Consider the following 16,290-nt stretch of genomic DNA (forward strand, 5'->3'; position numbering starts at 1 on the left):
CGTACTCCAGGCCGGTCCTAGGTCGGTCGGACAGACTTCCATCTCTGACTCGAGGCCAGGCCTGCGGTCCGACGTGGATTCCTGCCCTTCGCAATCAATCACTTGGAGCAGCGAGAGGGTGACGGTGAAATGACCACAGTGTTCTCAGCGGCTAGTTAAGTTTTTCCAGCAGGGTCAAAGTTAATCTTCCCCCTTATCTCTGCCCCTGCGCAATCTGACGACAGAAAGCGGCATCACCGCCCCACGATGAAAGACCCATGGCACAGCCACAGCCAGTCTGTGGCAGCTGTCTCTGACTCGCAGGGCTGTATCGTTTCAGTGAGGACGTACCTCTCTAGGTCATCAGGTTGCCCCCATGTGGGTTATGGGCAGGGTTCCCTCTAAATTTTTTGCCATCCGTGTGCAGAATAAATTTGTGTTCTGTGCACCAAAGGCACATGCCGATGTGCACCACCAACAGAAACACACTCTGCCGGCTGTAGGCGCGCTGCTCATGAGCTGGGCAGCACCTGACTCTCTCCTGGGCGGCCGCCCGAGCGCTCAGCTGACAGAACACTCGTTCTGGGCTTCTGTCAAGCAATGAAATAGCCTGTGGGAGACTGTCTCCCTCGGCTGCTCTCGAGCCCGAGTTTGAGCTCCCTGCTCGGTTGTCACTTGGGCCTGAAGTTGGCAGGAGTTTGCCTGAGTTCTGCCCGGCGCATGCTGCCTTGCTCGTAGGACTAGGAGCAACTCCTGAGCTGTGGTCTGAGTGAGGCGGGAAGAATGGGAGTGTTTGCACAGGTCCTGCTCTTCTCCTGCTCCCTCCCCACAGCCAGGCCCCGGGGGACATAAATGCAGCGGGGGCTCTGCCAGCCTTTGATGTGACGAGCGTCTTTGCTTTTTCTCTTCAGGACTCGTACACAATGCCCCTGACTTCCATTCAGTGCTGGCACGTGCACTGCGAGGAATGCTGGCTGCGAACTCTGGTGAGGCACTTGGCTACTTCCTCGTGGGTTCCTAGACTTCTCCCCCTCCCGATGCATGCCCGTACCTCAGGGGAGAAGGCTCGTCCTTGATAGGAAATGGGCGAGGTGGGGGTCTGCGTTGACGGGGTACCCACCACCCCAGCCTGCTCGGAGTCGTGGGGTGGAACTGAGTGGCCCTGCTAACGATTTACGAGCTGGCGGGAGGGTTCGGGCTAAGTTCCTGTCGCTTTCCAAAGGCATTCCGCCCACCGTGCGGCTGCAGAATTGGATCCTAGCGTAGACGCACGTAGCTGGGATCAGTTGCCCTGCGCCGCACGCAGCTTCTAGGAAACCCAAAGAAAAGCGTCTCTGTAAGAGAGACTGTAATAGATCACCTTTTTTCTTGATACGGTTTTCTTCTCCTTTTCGGTCTACCTGAAACAGCGTTCTGCCATGTTGAAATAGCTTGGTTGGTTGCCTGGAAAATCAGTAAAATCGATAGCTCTCAATCCTTGGGATTTGCCACCTTGTTAGTTTCACAGGGACACTGTTGTGTTTGTTTAAAAGTGGGGTCCTTTTCTTTCCAAACCCTGACTTTGCTTGGCTTTTGGTTTGTTTTTTAAATCTGCTTTTATTTTCCGCTGACCCCAACTTTTCCATTTTGCTCGACGCGGACAGTGGGAATTTTAAGCGAGTCGCTTGAACACATTAGTGAGATGCTCCAGGGTCGCACATGGCATGCGGGGGATAGCACTCTTCGAAAAGCTGCTGCTGTTCAGTCCTGCAAAATCTTAGCTTTCCAGAACACACTGGAAATTTGGAGCTTCAGCTAACCAGGCGATGATCCTTTAGAGACTGTCATGCCTGCAGCAGTCGGTATTAATAGCAACCTTGGTAATTGGCCTCTCCCTGGGCTGTATTTTATGGCTCTTCACAACACCCAGTCCCTGCTCAGCTTACGCAGGCCTTTTTAGGCAGTTAGCTGCACATTGCAGACGCCGCGTAGCAGTAAGGTCTTTAGATGCATGTACGCGCCGTTGCCCTGGCTGAGCCTGGATATAATCGAATCCCTCCGTGCTGGCTGCAGTAGAGCGTTTCTATCCCACGCTGGATTTTACTTTCCCGTTCCCGTCGCCCGTCTTCTCCCCGCCGGCCTGGGATGGTCTCTTGAGTCCACTGCCCCTCTTGGGAGCCCTTCTAAGGCTTGGCCATGGCTTCTGTCCTGCGCGGAGAGACGTGTTCAGACGCAGTCTGGCCCCGCTCCACCCGCGGCTGTGTGGGGTAGATGGGGACCGGGTTAGCCATGTAGCCGCCACGCCCAGAGCATGGCTCTGAGCACGCAGGATGGCAGGGAACATTCCAGCAGGACGTAGGGCGAGGTGCTGGCACTTGTGTGGGGGAAGCAATTAATAAGCGGCCGCTCATCTGTTCCCCAGCCTTCCCCTCTCCCTGCAGCCGGCGGTTTATTAAACCAGGGCCTTTCCCAAGGCACGCTCAGACTCTCCCCCTTCGCCCGAGTCTCCCAGCCTGCGTTCTCGCGTTTCTAACGTAACCATTAAAATGTAGCCCGAAGACAGCAATAAAAACCCTGGAACGCCTTGGTGCTTTTGTGTCTTGATCAAAGTCAATGTGTGTAATCTCGTTAAGACTGCCCCCCCCCCTTTTATTTTATGAATTTAATGGCGTACAGCAGCTGGGCCCAATGTTTAATACTCGCCAACCTGCACTGTTCTAATTAAGGTATCTCCTTTTATTTCGGGCACAAAAGAGACGTGTTTTCTTTAACAAGCAAGGAGCTGTTGGGTAGTGTGGAATAATTGCTGCTGTTACCTTTCCCTGGGTAGAGAGCCAGCTCCCCACGGGGGCGGCAGGGGAAGCGGCGCACACATGGAAAGATTGGGCGGGGGGGCGCGGGAAGAGGGGCGACATTTTTCTTCTGTTGTGCAATAAACAATTTGTTGGAGTTAATGGGCGTTGCGGGCGGGTGAGTTGTGCCGAGCTTCCGGCCGCCGCTGAGCAGGCTGGAGCTCGGCCATCCTGCGCCGGGAGCAGCCTCGTTTTTCCAGGCACAGCTGAGATGTCGGGTTAGGTTCGGTTTTCTGGTGCCCTCGCTCGAGGCCTGAGAGGCAAGGCGGGGGAGTAGGAGAGGGAGCTTCCCGCGTCACACAGGAGGGCGCGTGCTGCCCGTGCCGGTCTCCGTGGAGCAGGTGGGATGATACCAAATCCTGAATCCTTTCTAGAGCCGTGTCGCCCCAGGGCAGAGCACCCCCGGACGCCCTGGTGCTCTCGACAGTGCTCAGGATCGGGCCCTGAGACCTTCGGCGAGAGGCATCCCGGGCTTCGTGCTGTGTGTGTCGGACTCCGGATCAGACCTGCAGAGTTGATCAGTGAAACCTGGGGGGTCATTTTTTTTTTTCCCCAACAGCTGCTCCCCCAGGCTCGCTGAGCCCCATGTTCTGCAGTGGGCGCGTAGCTCGCCCTTCTGTGAACAAAGCCTGAGCCCAGCTCCCGAGGCCGGGTTCGCGTGCAGGGGTGAGCCGAGCCGGCGGATGGGATCGTATACCCGCAAGCCTGGCTGGTGACAAGGGCCCCTCCCGCTCGCTCACCAGAGCGGAGCTGTACTTCCCCGGGTGCATCCCGAATGTGCCAAACTCCAGCGTTTGATACGGGCCTCTTCGTGCAACTCAGGCCTCTCTGAGGGGTGGAGAATCCCTCTGGGCGGGCACAGTCCGAGCACTTTAAACACGCGACCATCTTAACGGCTCACTCCTCGGCCTGCGCAGAGCAAACCCGCCAGGGCCCGAGGGCAGCCGTTGGCACACACCTGCGCTCTGTGTGGTTCTGAGGGTGTGGGTGATGGATGGTGGGGGGGACGCATGTATCCAAACCCAGGGACCAGCAGGGTCCTGCCTGCGTTTCCGGTAGGGACGTAAACGTTGGGGAAAATAGTTAACTGGTGAAGCGATAAAAATGGTGCCGTTTGCGCAGGCACAGGGCAGCTGGGGTCGGAAGTCTTACCGGGCGTGGTGGGGCGCAGCCGGGTCCTGCCAGGACTGCCGCAGCGCGACCAAGGTTCCGTGTGCCCACGGCGGGGCTGAATGCTTACCGGGTAACCAAATACAGCTCTAGTTTCCAGCGCGATCAGTCTCCCCTGTACCTCTTCGTTTGCTTGCAGGCTGGTTTTTCAGACCCTGTTTGCGGGCAGATTTGTGTGGGCGGGGCTCCTCAGCGCCACATGTGAACAGCAGCACCTCACACGTCCGGGAAGGAAGCGGTGTCCTTGTGCCCAGTTGACAGACAGGAAGACCACGGCACAAACCTTTCAGTGATGTTTCCCAAGGTTGTCCTGGAAACCTGGGCAGGGGGAGAGACCGAGAGTTGCTAGCTCCGTGGGCAAGCGGGGGAGTGCTGTGTTCCCGGAAGGAGTGGGGCTTCAGGCCGAAGGGGCGGGACTGGGACATGCAACCCCCACCCCTTCTCCAGCCGTTGGCCCCACCCGGAGCTCTGGCGGCCCGTTTGAATTGCCGGGCCCCAGGGCAGTTGCCCCCACTCATAAGAACATAAGAACGGCCGTACTGGGTCAGACCAAAGGTCCTTCTAGCCCAGTATCCTGTCTGCCGACAGTGGCCAGCACCAGGTGCCCCAGAGGGTGTGGACCGAAGACAATGATCAAGCAATTTGTCTTCAGCCCTCTCTCTCCAGCCTCTGACAAACAGAGGCCAAGGACACCATTTTATCCCCTGGCTAATAGGCTTTTATGGACCTAACCTCCATGAAATTATCTCGCTTCTCTTTACACTCTGTTATAGTCCTAGCCTTCACAGCCTCCTCTGGCAAGGAGTTCCGCAGGTGGACTACACGCTGTGTGAAGAACTTTTTTATTCGTTTTAAACCTGCTACCCATTAATTTCATTTGGTGTCCTCTAGTTCTTCTATTTAGGGAACTAATAAATAACTTTTCTTTATCCGCCCTCTCCACACCACTCATGATTTTATAGACCTCTATCATATCCCCCCTCAGTCTCCTCTTTTCTAAGCTGAAAAGTCCCAGTTGTTTTAGCCTCTCCTCATATGGGACTCTCTCCCGCTCCTTCCCCCCTCCTCAGCAGGCCTGGTGCAGGATCTCGCACATCCGGGCCTGAGAGGGTCCACGTAAATATTCGGATATTCTAAAGCCAGGTGGGAACTAGTGTGTGGCGCAGGCAAGAGAACATCCCGAAAGGATTCTTCAGCGTGATCTTTGAGAAACGCCTGCAATCGTGAGTTAAACGGACAATCCACCGGGACAGTCGAAAAACGTTCCCACGGTTAATTACCCAGCCCCACAGGAAGCCCACCGCAAGCAGGGGCTGCTCCCGGCATAGAACCCCCATCCTGTGCATACGGCTGGTGATACTTGTTCCCAGATGGATCCCTTTACAGCTAGCTGTATTAAAACACGCGCTATGTTTGGCACCCAGCTTACCAAGGGTTCCAGATTGCATGGACTCAGTCATCTCCTCTTCATCATCTACCACGCCCTTAATTTCACCATGGTTTTATGTTTGCCTCTGTGCCACTGATACAACTAGTGACAAAAGTCTAAATAAAACATTATTCCCTTTATCAACCAAACATGTCATCTCATCAAGAAAGAGATCAAGTTAATTTTCCAGGATCTATTTTCCATAAACTCATGTTGCTTTGCATTAATAATGTTACTCTCCTTTTAGTTCTTTATTGAGTTGAGTATCAGCTGCTCCATTTTCTTGCCCAGGATTAATTCCTTGGGTCAGACTATTTTCCCTTTTTAAAAATCAGAACAACATTAGCTTTCTGAAATGTCCTGTGCGCTCCAACACTTACTGAAAATCATCATTAACAGTCTAGTGAGCCAGCTCCTCAGACAGCTCTTTCAAAACTCCTGGATGCAAGTTACTTGGGCCTGCTTCTCTTGAACACCTCCAAAGATACTAGTGGAGTGGAAAGAGCATTATTGTCACCATGAGATGAGAGAGCATCTATTTTTCCCAAAATATAAAGCAAATATTTCTTGAAGACTTTATTGGTAATTCTAATATTTCCATCTAATCCAGTCCCATTATAAGAATTATTTTTGTTCCTAATATATTTTTAAAATTAATTGTCCTTAATTCTACTGGCCACAGATTTCTCTTAGTGTCCCTTTGCTTCCCTTATCAATTTTCTACAACTTCTAACATCTGATTTGTATTCATTGCTATCCATTTCCTCTTTCTTTCTTTAATATTTTTATTTTATGTTGCTGCCTTATTCTCCCACCCTTTAATTATCCCTGCCTTCTTCCTCCGTTGTGAGATTGTGGCATTTCAGCATCTAATTAGATGTTCCTAAATGCTTTCCAGTTATCATTCATGTGAGTTACAGCTCCAAGACCACTGTCTGTGTCTTAGGACATGAGCTCTGTGCGAGATGTGGCTGCATGGTAGTAGCGGATGGGAGAGCCTTCTTCTCGGCTCTGTGCAGCCAGACCTAGCACCTCCTTGGCATACTCATTCATCATCTGGCTAGTAGTTCTTAGATTTGAATGGAAGTATAAATGGTGGCCATGGTGGGCATGTTCCCCGGTGACAGCCGCGTGTCCCTGAATGCAGGCCGGGTGCTACAGGCGGCTGGAACTCTCTCCTGCCTGTATCTGGCTCGTGCCACATCCTTCAGGGCCTTTTCCTGATGCTTCCGGGAGTAGCAGTTCTCTTATCGTCTGCCCACGCTGGGCATAGCCCCTGCCTTGTAAATGTCTTCTCAGCCACGCGTGTACCTCGACTGCAGGGGGGAACAAAGCAACTCATGCACAGTCGAATGGCAGGCTTTGAAATGGGACCTATAGCACGGGGGGGGTCATATTTTGTGTACGCACATCCATACGTAGGGGCGGAAGTAGGGTCTAGTTCAGAGGCTGGGGAATACGGGCTCTCTTCCCACCTCTGGCGCTGGCTCTCGGGTGTCTTCCTGCCATGTGTTCTGCCTCAGTTTCCCCATCTGTAAAATAGGCTTACTAAGCCCCCTCTGTAAGCGTGAAGCCCTGTTGGCCTTAATCTCCTCTGCGTCTGGATAGTGCCGCCTGTTTGGAGACCGATCGTGGTTCATGACTAACAGGGGCAGGAACTGCCTAAGACCTGGCCTGGTGTTTCTTGCCTGTAGCTGGTTGCAAACAACCGCTGTGTAATGCTTTTTTCAGAGGCAGCTGTAAGGCGACAGGCCCCCGTCCTTCCTGGCACCAAATAAGCCCGAACTGCTTCTCAGCACTGCCGCGCTCGTTAATGTATTCTTCAAACTACCCACCGTGATTAGCCCGGTTTGTGGATCAATCACTTGCCAAATTTCAATTAAGGCGGGAGGGGAAAAAATTAATCCGACCCTGGTCCCAGCCCCTTTTCTCCGCCTTGCTTCAGCCCGGAGCAAACTTCTTGCCGCGGAGTTTTATAAATCAGTGAAAAGTGAGGTTTATAATGGAAAAGCTGAGATGGCCTTTACTGTAGCACACGCTGCTTGAACACATCAAGGCTTTTCCACGGAGCCAGGATGAAAGGAGCAGAAGGACCGGGGGGAGGGGGGAATGGCCGACAGGTGGGACTTGTTATTCCACACCATTTTTATTTTAAAGGAAAAGTTTAGTAACCCCAGCTGGCAGGTGAGTGGCGGGGGAACAAACCCTTTTTTGTTGTCCCTGTGCCAGGCATGTGTGCGTGTTTAATTGCCTGTGGTAATGAATACTGTACACCACCAAAAATGTGCTCAAATGCAAGGAAGGAGGTTGGGATTTGAGCACTTCAAAATGCCTCCCGAGTTGGAACGGGCGGTTCCGAAGGTAGCGCGTGTGCTGCTGTGTGCAGGGGCGTCCGCTTCGACAACAACAGTCACTGCTTTTTTCTGGGCTGTTGAACACCAAACATGAGTACCCGGGATTCCCAGAGACCTGTGTGCAGCCAGCTGCTTCCAGTCCGAGCCACAGAAGGTAGATACGGTGGCCTTGATCAGGCTCCGTGCACGCTCCTGTCCTGTCCGAAACAAGCACGGGCCAAACATTCTCCTCCCCCTCGCAAACTCTCCACCCCCAGGTGTTTCCCTTGGGGGGACCCCGCCGGCTGGTTTGGACTCAGCAGCCTGGAGAAGGTTCCGAGAGCGAGGGGAACATGAAGGCCTGGCTGGCGGGCAGGACTCTGCCCCCGGGGAGGGGGTGCCGCATTCGGGCGGGCCTGGACGTTGTTTCCACGAGACTCTCCAACTCCAACGTGGGAAAGGCGGTTCCTGCGACATGCCAGCTGGGCTGGAAACAACAATCCCGCCAGCAGCCATCCCGTACGGGCACCGGCAGGTTTGATCGCTCCCCCCCCCACCCGCTTTGCAGGCCGTAGGACTAGAGAAAGGACCGATTCATAGATTCTAACCCGGGAGGGGCCAGTGGGAGCTAGTCTGGTCGCCTCTACAGCCCAGGCCAAACCCCAGGCCCTAGATGAGAGCTGTCCCGTGCGAGCTCCCGGCGTGCAGCTGAAGGGAAGGGCAGGGAGGGAGCCGGGCGATTTCTGTGTGCTCAGGATGAAACTGCAACGGGAGCTGGGGTTTGAATTGCTTTCTGCCTCCTCCTCTCTTCCCAGCCAGCTCTGGAGCGCAGGGGAGTGGCTCGGCCCAGCTGGGGCCGGGGAGGGCTGCGGCCCAGCCTGCCCCGTGTTCCAGGGGGGCGTGCTGGTCCCCGTCCCGGGACGTGCGTGGGGCGGCAGTGGGTTCTCTCTCCCATGGGGCCACCTGAGCAGGAAAGGTGCCATTTACGGTTCTTCCCTTCTCTGTGTGCGGCTCCACCAGGCAGCCTCATTGACTGCAGGGTGCGGTCTGCTCTTCAGCACTGCCTGAGAGCATGGAGCATCTGTGGGGCGGGCAGCGCTTCCCCCCAAAGAGAGACAGCCCCACGCCATCCCGGGGGGCGGGTGCCGCAGGAAGAACCCTCGTCCCTTGTGTAACCAGCAGATCGGACGCGGTTTCCACTCGCTCTTCCGTAACAGCTGTTCCTGTTCTCGGGAGCGTGTCTGGGGAGGAGAGGGTCGAGGCAGATGTGCGGGAGCTCGCCACATCTGGAACGCCTGTAGCCCCTTGTGGCTGCTTCTCCCTTCTTCTTGCGGCACCTGCCGTCTGGAGTTAAGAACTTGCCTGCCACCCCGCCCTGAGTTCTGCTCACAAACCCCTCTGCCCCGCCGCAGACCGTGCGCCCATGCCCTCCTGCTGAGAGGGGAGGAGCGAGGCTGCAGGATCCCCTGGACTCGCCCTGGCCCCCGGGAGCAGGGCTCCGCTCTGTAGAAGAGCGGTGGCTCTTCTTGGCAGCTCCAGAATCCGGAGCGCAGACCCTGCGAGAGAGCCACTTGGTGCGGGGGGGGAGATTATAACCGTGGTGTCTGAAAGCGCGCGGACTGCTGCTGTGAGGCCTGCCTGCTGTCGCAGGGTGGGAGCCGCCCCGAGAGGCTCTGCTGAGGGTCGGCTCTAGTCAGGTGCTTGCCTGGCCAGCCCCGTGTGCCAGGCGCTGCGCGGGCAGGACAGAGCCAGGCCCTGCCCGGAAGAGCTGAAAATCTGCCGAAAGGAGACCCAGGGTGGGAGGGGAAGCCGAGGCTGAGAGCGGGGCAGGGACATGCCAGAGGTCACCGCGGAGCAAGGAACAGAGCCCGGCTCTCCTGGCTCCATCGGCGCCCGTGTCCTGAGGGCGCTTTGGGCTCAGCGGGTGGCTTTCTGTGGTGCCGCGTTAGGTCTGACTTGGAGGGGTCGAGCGCTTCCCTCTCCCACGTGGGGACAGCGCGGCCCCTCGGGAAGAGCCTGGACTTGGGCCATTCGGAAAGTCAGCGGGGGACAGGAAAGGAGGCCAAACCCGGCCCTCAGGGAGGAGTTTGCACCAGTGGCTAGGAACCCTGTGCGGCCTGAATCTGTCCGGGAGCCTGAGGCGTTCCCTGCTTGGGTGCGACGTTCCCTGCCCCCCCACACACACGCTCGTTCAGCAGACCCCTGCGCAGAGCCGAGCGGATGCTAATTCTGGCGTGAGCGCACGGCCTGCTCGTGTCTCGGGGTGCCAGTTCCCTCTGGCAGCCGTCCCCACGGCCTGGCCGGATCGAACGCCAGGCCCCGACGCCCACTTCCTGCCCTGGCCGCAGACGCCAACACATAAGAACGGCCGTACCGGGTCAGACCAAAGGTCCATCTAGCCCAGTAGCCTGTCTGCCCACAGTGGCCAGCACCAGGTGCCCCAGAGAGGGTGGACCGAAGACAATGATCAAGCGATTTGTCTCCTGCCATCCCTCTCCAGCCTCTGACAAACAGAGGCCAAGGACACCATTTTATCCCCTGGCTAATAGCCTTTTATGGACCTAACCTCCATGAAATTATCTCGCTTCTCTTTACACTCTATTATAGTCCTAGCCTTCACAGCCTCCTCTGGCGAGGAGTTCCACAGGTTGACTACACGCTGTGTGAAGAACTTTTTTATTTGTTTTAAACCTGCTACCCATTAATTTCATTTGGTGCCTTCTAGTTCTTCTATTTAGGGAACTAATAAATAACTTTTCTTTATCGGCCCTCTCCACACCACCAATGATTTTATAGACCTCTATCATATCCCCCCTCAGTCTCCTCTTTTCTAAACTGATGAGTCCCAGTCGCTTTAACCTCTCCTCATACGGGACCCGTTCCAAACCCCTCATCATTTTAGTTGCCCTTTCCTGAACCCTCAACACAAGGCACTCCAGAGCCAGTCCACTTCCTCCCTGCCGGGCTGCGTGAACCGGACCGGCCAGCGGGCGTTCCCGGCGTGGGGCAGCAGCAGGCTGAGGAGCTGGGTGTCCAGCCCCAATGGCTTTGGGTGCCATCCGTTAGTGTTTAAAGCCGGCACCGGCTGATTTCCTCAGCTGCTGCCCTGCTGGCTCGGAGCCGTCTCTCCCGTCAGCTGTCTGTCGCCCCTGCTCCTCTGACAACCACCCGCTTCGGCTGCCTGGTTCTGTGGCTTATCAGCCCCTCTGCCTGGTGGGAGCCGTGGCGGCTGGGGCACCAGCCACGTTCCCTTCCCGGCACTGCCTGGCCTGGCTCTGGAGCACCCCGGCAGCAGGTACCGGCTCCTTGGCATTGCTGTTCCTAGAGCTGCATCGTTGCGGGGCTCGGAGGCCGGGCCCAGGGAGTGCTCTGAACCCCGGGTCGTCTCGATCCGCCTCACTCCCTAGGAAGCAAGAGGGCCCCGCCTTGGGGGGGATGGACGTCTAGCCCCATGGACAGTGGTGGCTCCAGGAGGCTGAGCCCGTCCCCCGCCTTGTGGGCTCATGGCCCCCACCACGGCAGTGCGGGGTGGACGGGGGCCAGTGTGGGAGGCTGCAGTCACTCTTCTGGATGCCGGCAGCCCCTTCCGTTCCCTCCTTGTCCTGAGACGGGTCGGGGAAAACCGCCCCATGCTGTCCCCTCTGGCGCCGTAAGAGCAGCGTCTTCCCCCCGCGCCCTCGCGTCCCGGGCTGCTGGAAAAGCGCCGTTCTGTGTAACGTAACCCGCGGGGGGACGGACCCAGGACCCCCAGCCTGTGCCTCTCCTGCTCAGAGAGTGGTCCAGCCCTCAGCGGAGGGCAGAACTACCCAACCTGTGGGCTGCCTCTGACCCCCAGGGCCAGCGCTCAGCTGGGGCAGCCAGAGCTCGCGGGGGTGCTCTCGAGGGGGCTCCCTCGCGGAGGCCGGGCTCCGAGGGGTGTGGGGCTGGGAGGCGAGCCGAGCCGGAGGTCGGTTGCACTGAATTTCTGTTGCTTGCCGAGCGCCGACCAGCTCCGAGCCCCGTGCGTGCTGGTCGCTCTCGAGAGGAGCTGGCAGTGGCCCTGCTGCATGAAAGCGCTAATGAGGGTCACTCGCGCGTGGTTGGCCTCTCCCTCCTGTCCGGGGCTGGTGGCATCCACGGCCGCATTCCAGGTTGGCTGGGGAGAGGGCGGGAGCCTGGCTCCCCTAATGGAGGGCTCCTATGTGCTGTCGTCTCGTGGCTGCTCCCTGCCGTGGCCGGGCTCCCAGGCCTTTCCTGCATCCATATTGTCATCCCCACTCCTCCGGCTCGCCCGCCATCCTCCCAGGTGACATGTCTCTCTTTCCCTCCGCTGGCTGCAGGGTGCGAAGAAGCTCTGTCCTCAGTGTAACACCATCACGTCTCCCGGAGACCTCCGGCGCATCTACTTATGAAGGACCCAGCCGGAGGGCGGGCCGCGGCTCCCCGGCTCCTCCCACCAAGGGGGAAAGAACGACAACAAAAAGACGTTTTAAAAAAACCACAGACTCCTGATGTGGCCACGAGGGCGAAGGAGCAGCGGGGAAACCTCGGCTTCCGTGTCTCTCGTGTTGGGACCTCCCGCGGCGGCCCTGCAGCGGGCCAAACCAAACCCTTTGTTGTGATACCCCCTTTTTAAAACCCAGGATTTCCTTCTCCCCGGAGCTGGCTTTGCATCGCGGACGGCGTGAGCCCCTCTTGGACTGTGCTGCTCACTACACCAACCCCAGAAGGCTCGGAAGGGACCCTTGACAGAAAGATGTTAAATAACCTGTAATTTGTGTTTTGTTCAGTTTGGTCGGTTGGTTTTTGGTTGGGTTTTTTGTTTGTTCGGGTTTTTTTGTTTTTTGTTTTTTTTGTTTTTTTTTTTTTGTGGTGTTCTAGTGATTAAAAAAGGTTTAAAGAAAAAACACACGGGCAGAAAATGAAGCACATGTAATATAGATTATATATGTTTACAATGTTGTGTATAAATGGGATAGACACAAACATTACATACTAATAAGTTACCCTTCTTTTTGGTTGTATTTTTTTTTTAAGAAAAAAAATGAGCAGAGAACATTAAACCCATATTTTTCTTGGTTCTGCAAAATTTTGGCATTAAAGTCGTTAGTTTTAAAAAAAGTATATATAAATATATATATACACACATATATATAATATAAATGGTTTAATGTTCTGTGGTGTATATTTCCTCATTCAGATATGAAGTTAACAGCTTTTTAGTGATGGCTGTAGCAGTGCCCATAACTTACAGGACTTGTGGGGACTAGGGGAGATGGGGTTTTGTCATTCGTGGTAGCTAAGGGGGCTATTTCTAATCGAGTCTTTATCCCACAGACGGACGCCGACGTTTAGTTTCTCATCGGGGACGGGAGGGCAGTTGGAAGGGTCTGGTGCAGGAGCATTTGCCTCTTCCGGACGGGACGGGCGTTGAGATTAGGATGAACGCGGCCAAGGGTAGCTTGTCTCCAAGCTACAGTGAACCCAGTCATTGCCCACGAGAGCCAAGCAAAAATTGTCCAAGCAAAAATCAGCCATAGGCGTGTTTTGCTTCCACTGGAAAGGAATTCACGGCCCAGTGGCCAGGGTGTGTTCCCTGCGCTGGAGCGGTTCACGGCCCAGTGGCCAGGGTGTGTTCCCTGCGCTGGAGCGGTTCACCGCCCAGTGGCCAGGGTGCGTTCCCTGCGCTGGAGCGGTTCACCGCCCAGTGGCCAGGGTGCGTTCCCTGCGCTGGAGCGGTTCACCACCCAGTGGCCAGGGTGCGTTCCCTGCGCTGGAGCGGTTCACCGCCCAGTGGCCAGGGTGCGTTCCCTGCGCTGGAGCGGTTCACCACCCAGTGGCCAGGGTGCGTTCCCTGCGCTGGAGCGGTTCACCGCCCAGTGGCCAGGATGCGTTCCCTGCGCTGGAGCGGTTCATGGCCCAGTGGCCAGGGTGCGTTCCCTGCGCTGGAGCGGTTCACCGCCCAGTGGCCAGGGTGCGTTCCCTGCGCTGGAGCGGTTCACCGCCCAGTGGCCAGGGTGCGTTCCCTGCGCTGGAGCGGTTCACCACCCAGTGGCCAGGGTGCGTTCCCTGCGCTGGAGCGCTGCCTTTGCCTGCAGAAGAGGTTGCCATGCAGGGCTGAGCAGTAGAAGGAGCCTACAGGGTGGGCAAGGAAGGCTCTTGCTAGAGGCGTTTTGCTGTGCTACCGTCTTGTGCTCCCTGGCCAGGAGAGGCGTCAGACTTGCACTGACTTCCTTTGCTGCAGTGGAAGGGGTCTTCCAGCGCCTGCTGCACTTTCCTCCTCGTGCAACACAGCAGAGTCACTTCTGCAGGCAAGGCAGGGCCCCCCTCCCCGCCCCCAGCCTCGCTGAGCTAAGGTGAGCAAAGATTGCGATCCTCCCAGTCCGGGGTGGTGAGCCCCAGTTACCTTCTCGCTCCTTCCACAGGGGCATCTCGCGTGTCCTTCGCGTCCGGTCCCACAGCCTTGCAAAACTGTCGCCGGCCACGGGTTGCTAGCGACTCGCCCGTTCCCTCCGGAACCAAGAACCTAGGAAGATTTTTACCTCCCAGCAGGCACGTGACAGCCCTGGAGCCAGCTGAGTTTTTCAAGGCTGTGTCCTTGCTAATCAGAGGCCCACCCCGCTGGTGGCTCTTGGTGCCGGTTGGGTGACCTCGCCACCCAGCGCGGAACGGCGGGAGGAGGGATGTCGGTGAAGTTAACCTTGTGTTGCTGTTCCAGGGTGTCTCGAAAGCTGTCTCCTGCCAGGCAGCCCTCTGGCTTCATGGACCTGAGGGGGGAGACCAGAACACACTAGACGTGGGCACGTGGCAAGTCCAGGGTCGTGGTAAGGCCGTTGGCAAGCTGACCCCTGCTAGCTGGATTTCTTGGTGTAGGACCCCTGGCCACCCTGGTTATGCTGGCACCACTGGGGTTGACATGTACGAATCCAGACTCCTCCCCGGCACTGCCAAGGTGACTTGTATCTAGCAGTAACACGACGTTTGCTGCGGCACCTTGTCTGTGCTGCTGTTTCTGCCCCAACTTCCCTGCCTACGGGCGGGAGGTCTCCTGCCGGCAGCCAGCTTGGTCAGCGTCTCGCTGTTTGGCTTCTAAAGGACCCTGCGGCACAAAATAATTCGGTCAGGAGACAGATTTGTCGTCCCCCTTCCCTCCACCACGAAGACCCTGTTGTGTCCCTTGGAGCTTCCTGTCGCTCCAGTCTCGCTGTGGGTCTATCCGGGCGAACGTGGCCGTTCCCCGCGGCTGGCGTGCAGTGCAGGCCGCACCTTCTCGGGCGGTGGGTGGGAGATGACGGGGCAGATGCCGCTCGCCCTGCTGGGAAGCCGTAGCACTTATACCCTGGGAGAGACAGTCAGGAGGTTTGGGGGTTAATTTGGAATAATACACTCAGCCTGGTGAGACAGCCATGCCTGGCCCTGGCAGGACCGGGCTGCATTGGCCAGCAACGGCTGCTGCGCTTAGTCCCAGGGCTGTGGCCTTTGGGAATGGAGCTGGAGGTGATGCAGTGACTTTAGAGGCAGCGGGGAAGGGGCATGTGGAGGGAGAGCCCCTGAGCCCTGCCTTGCGAGGAGGCACCGAGAGCCAGGCTCTGTTTGGAGCAGCACCGTGTGTAAAACCGTGTGTAACCCGTCCCGTTTTATTTTCACGTCGCGCCGTCCCTGTTTTTAGGAAGGGTGGGGATCGGAGTCCCGTGCCGGCCTTCTCGGGAGCCAGCCGCGGTCCGCACCGCACGGCGCTCGCTTTCTCCCCTTCCACGAGCTTAAAATAAAAATGTTTAAAAAAAAAAAAAAAAAAGCAAAAGGAATTGACTGTTTGCCCAAAGAATCCCAATTGCACAAGGTGATATTCCAGTTGTGTCAATGATTGTGTGTCAATGTATATTCTATAAAAAGGTACTTGTCATTCCCGTTTGTAAACTACATTTGACATTAATTAAACGAGTATAAATCTTTCCGGCCTCGCCTTCCTTCCCTCTCTGCGTCTCGGCTCTCCGAATCAGGATGGGATGGGAATACGGTACAACCGGCATGGACCTGGGGCGACAGGCTCTGAGCACTGAGCCTGCTGGCCCTAGGCCCAGGCACAAGCAAGTGTTGTGGGGTCAGAAGGGTGAGCAATGTACTGCAGCGTGTACAGCTGCCCACCAGCTCCCTGGCGGTGGCAGGGGAGGTGACTGTGGTGGGAGGAGATGGGCGTCAGCAGAACGGTGGGAGATGGAGGCTTCTCCAGCCACCTCTGGTCTCTTCACCAGACTCAGCAGAACGGAGATGATCATACAATCCCAGGGCTGGAAGAGACCTCGGGGGTCCTCAGCTCCAGCCCCCTGCCCAAGGCAGGACCAACCCAACTCAATCAGCCCAGCCAGGGCTCTGTCCAGCCGGGGCTCAAAAACCTCTAGGGATGGAGATTCCACCCCCTCCCTCGGGAACCCAGCCCAGTGCTCCCCCACCCGCCTAGGGAAATCGTTTTTCCTAATCTCCAACCTACAAGAGCTGCTTGTTAACTTGAGCCCATCGCTCCTCGTTCTGCATCCGTCGCCACTGAGACCAGCCTCTCCCCATCCTCTGT

General features: G+C 56.7%; 1 protein-coding gene across 4 annotated transcripts in view; it reads left to right on the top strand.

The window, feature by feature from the left end:
* RNF220 (ring finger protein 220) overlaps positions 1-15,522 on the top strand; it is a 327,592-nt gene extending 312,070 nt beyond the window's left edge. For all 4 annotated transcript variants that reach the window (XM_075935807.2, XM_075935809.2, XM_075935808.2 and 1 more), the window contains 2 exons: positions 891-965; positions 12,062-15,522. In XM_075935807.2, the coding sequence (XP_075791922.1) occupies positions 891-965; positions 12,062-12,133 (147 nt within the window). In that variant the 3' untranslated portion in view covers positions 12,134-15,522. The remainder of the gene's footprint in view (positions 1-890; positions 966-12,061) is intronic.
* Positions 15,523-16,290: the final 768 nt, after the last annotated feature.

This window comes from Pelodiscus sinensis, chromosome 9 (assembly GCF_052426305.1).
Source record: "Pelodiscus sinensis isolate ZL-2025 chromosome 9, ASM5242630v1, whole genome shotgun sequence".
NCBI lineage: Eukaryota > Metazoa > Chordata > Testudines > Trionychidae > Pelodiscus > Pelodiscus sinensis.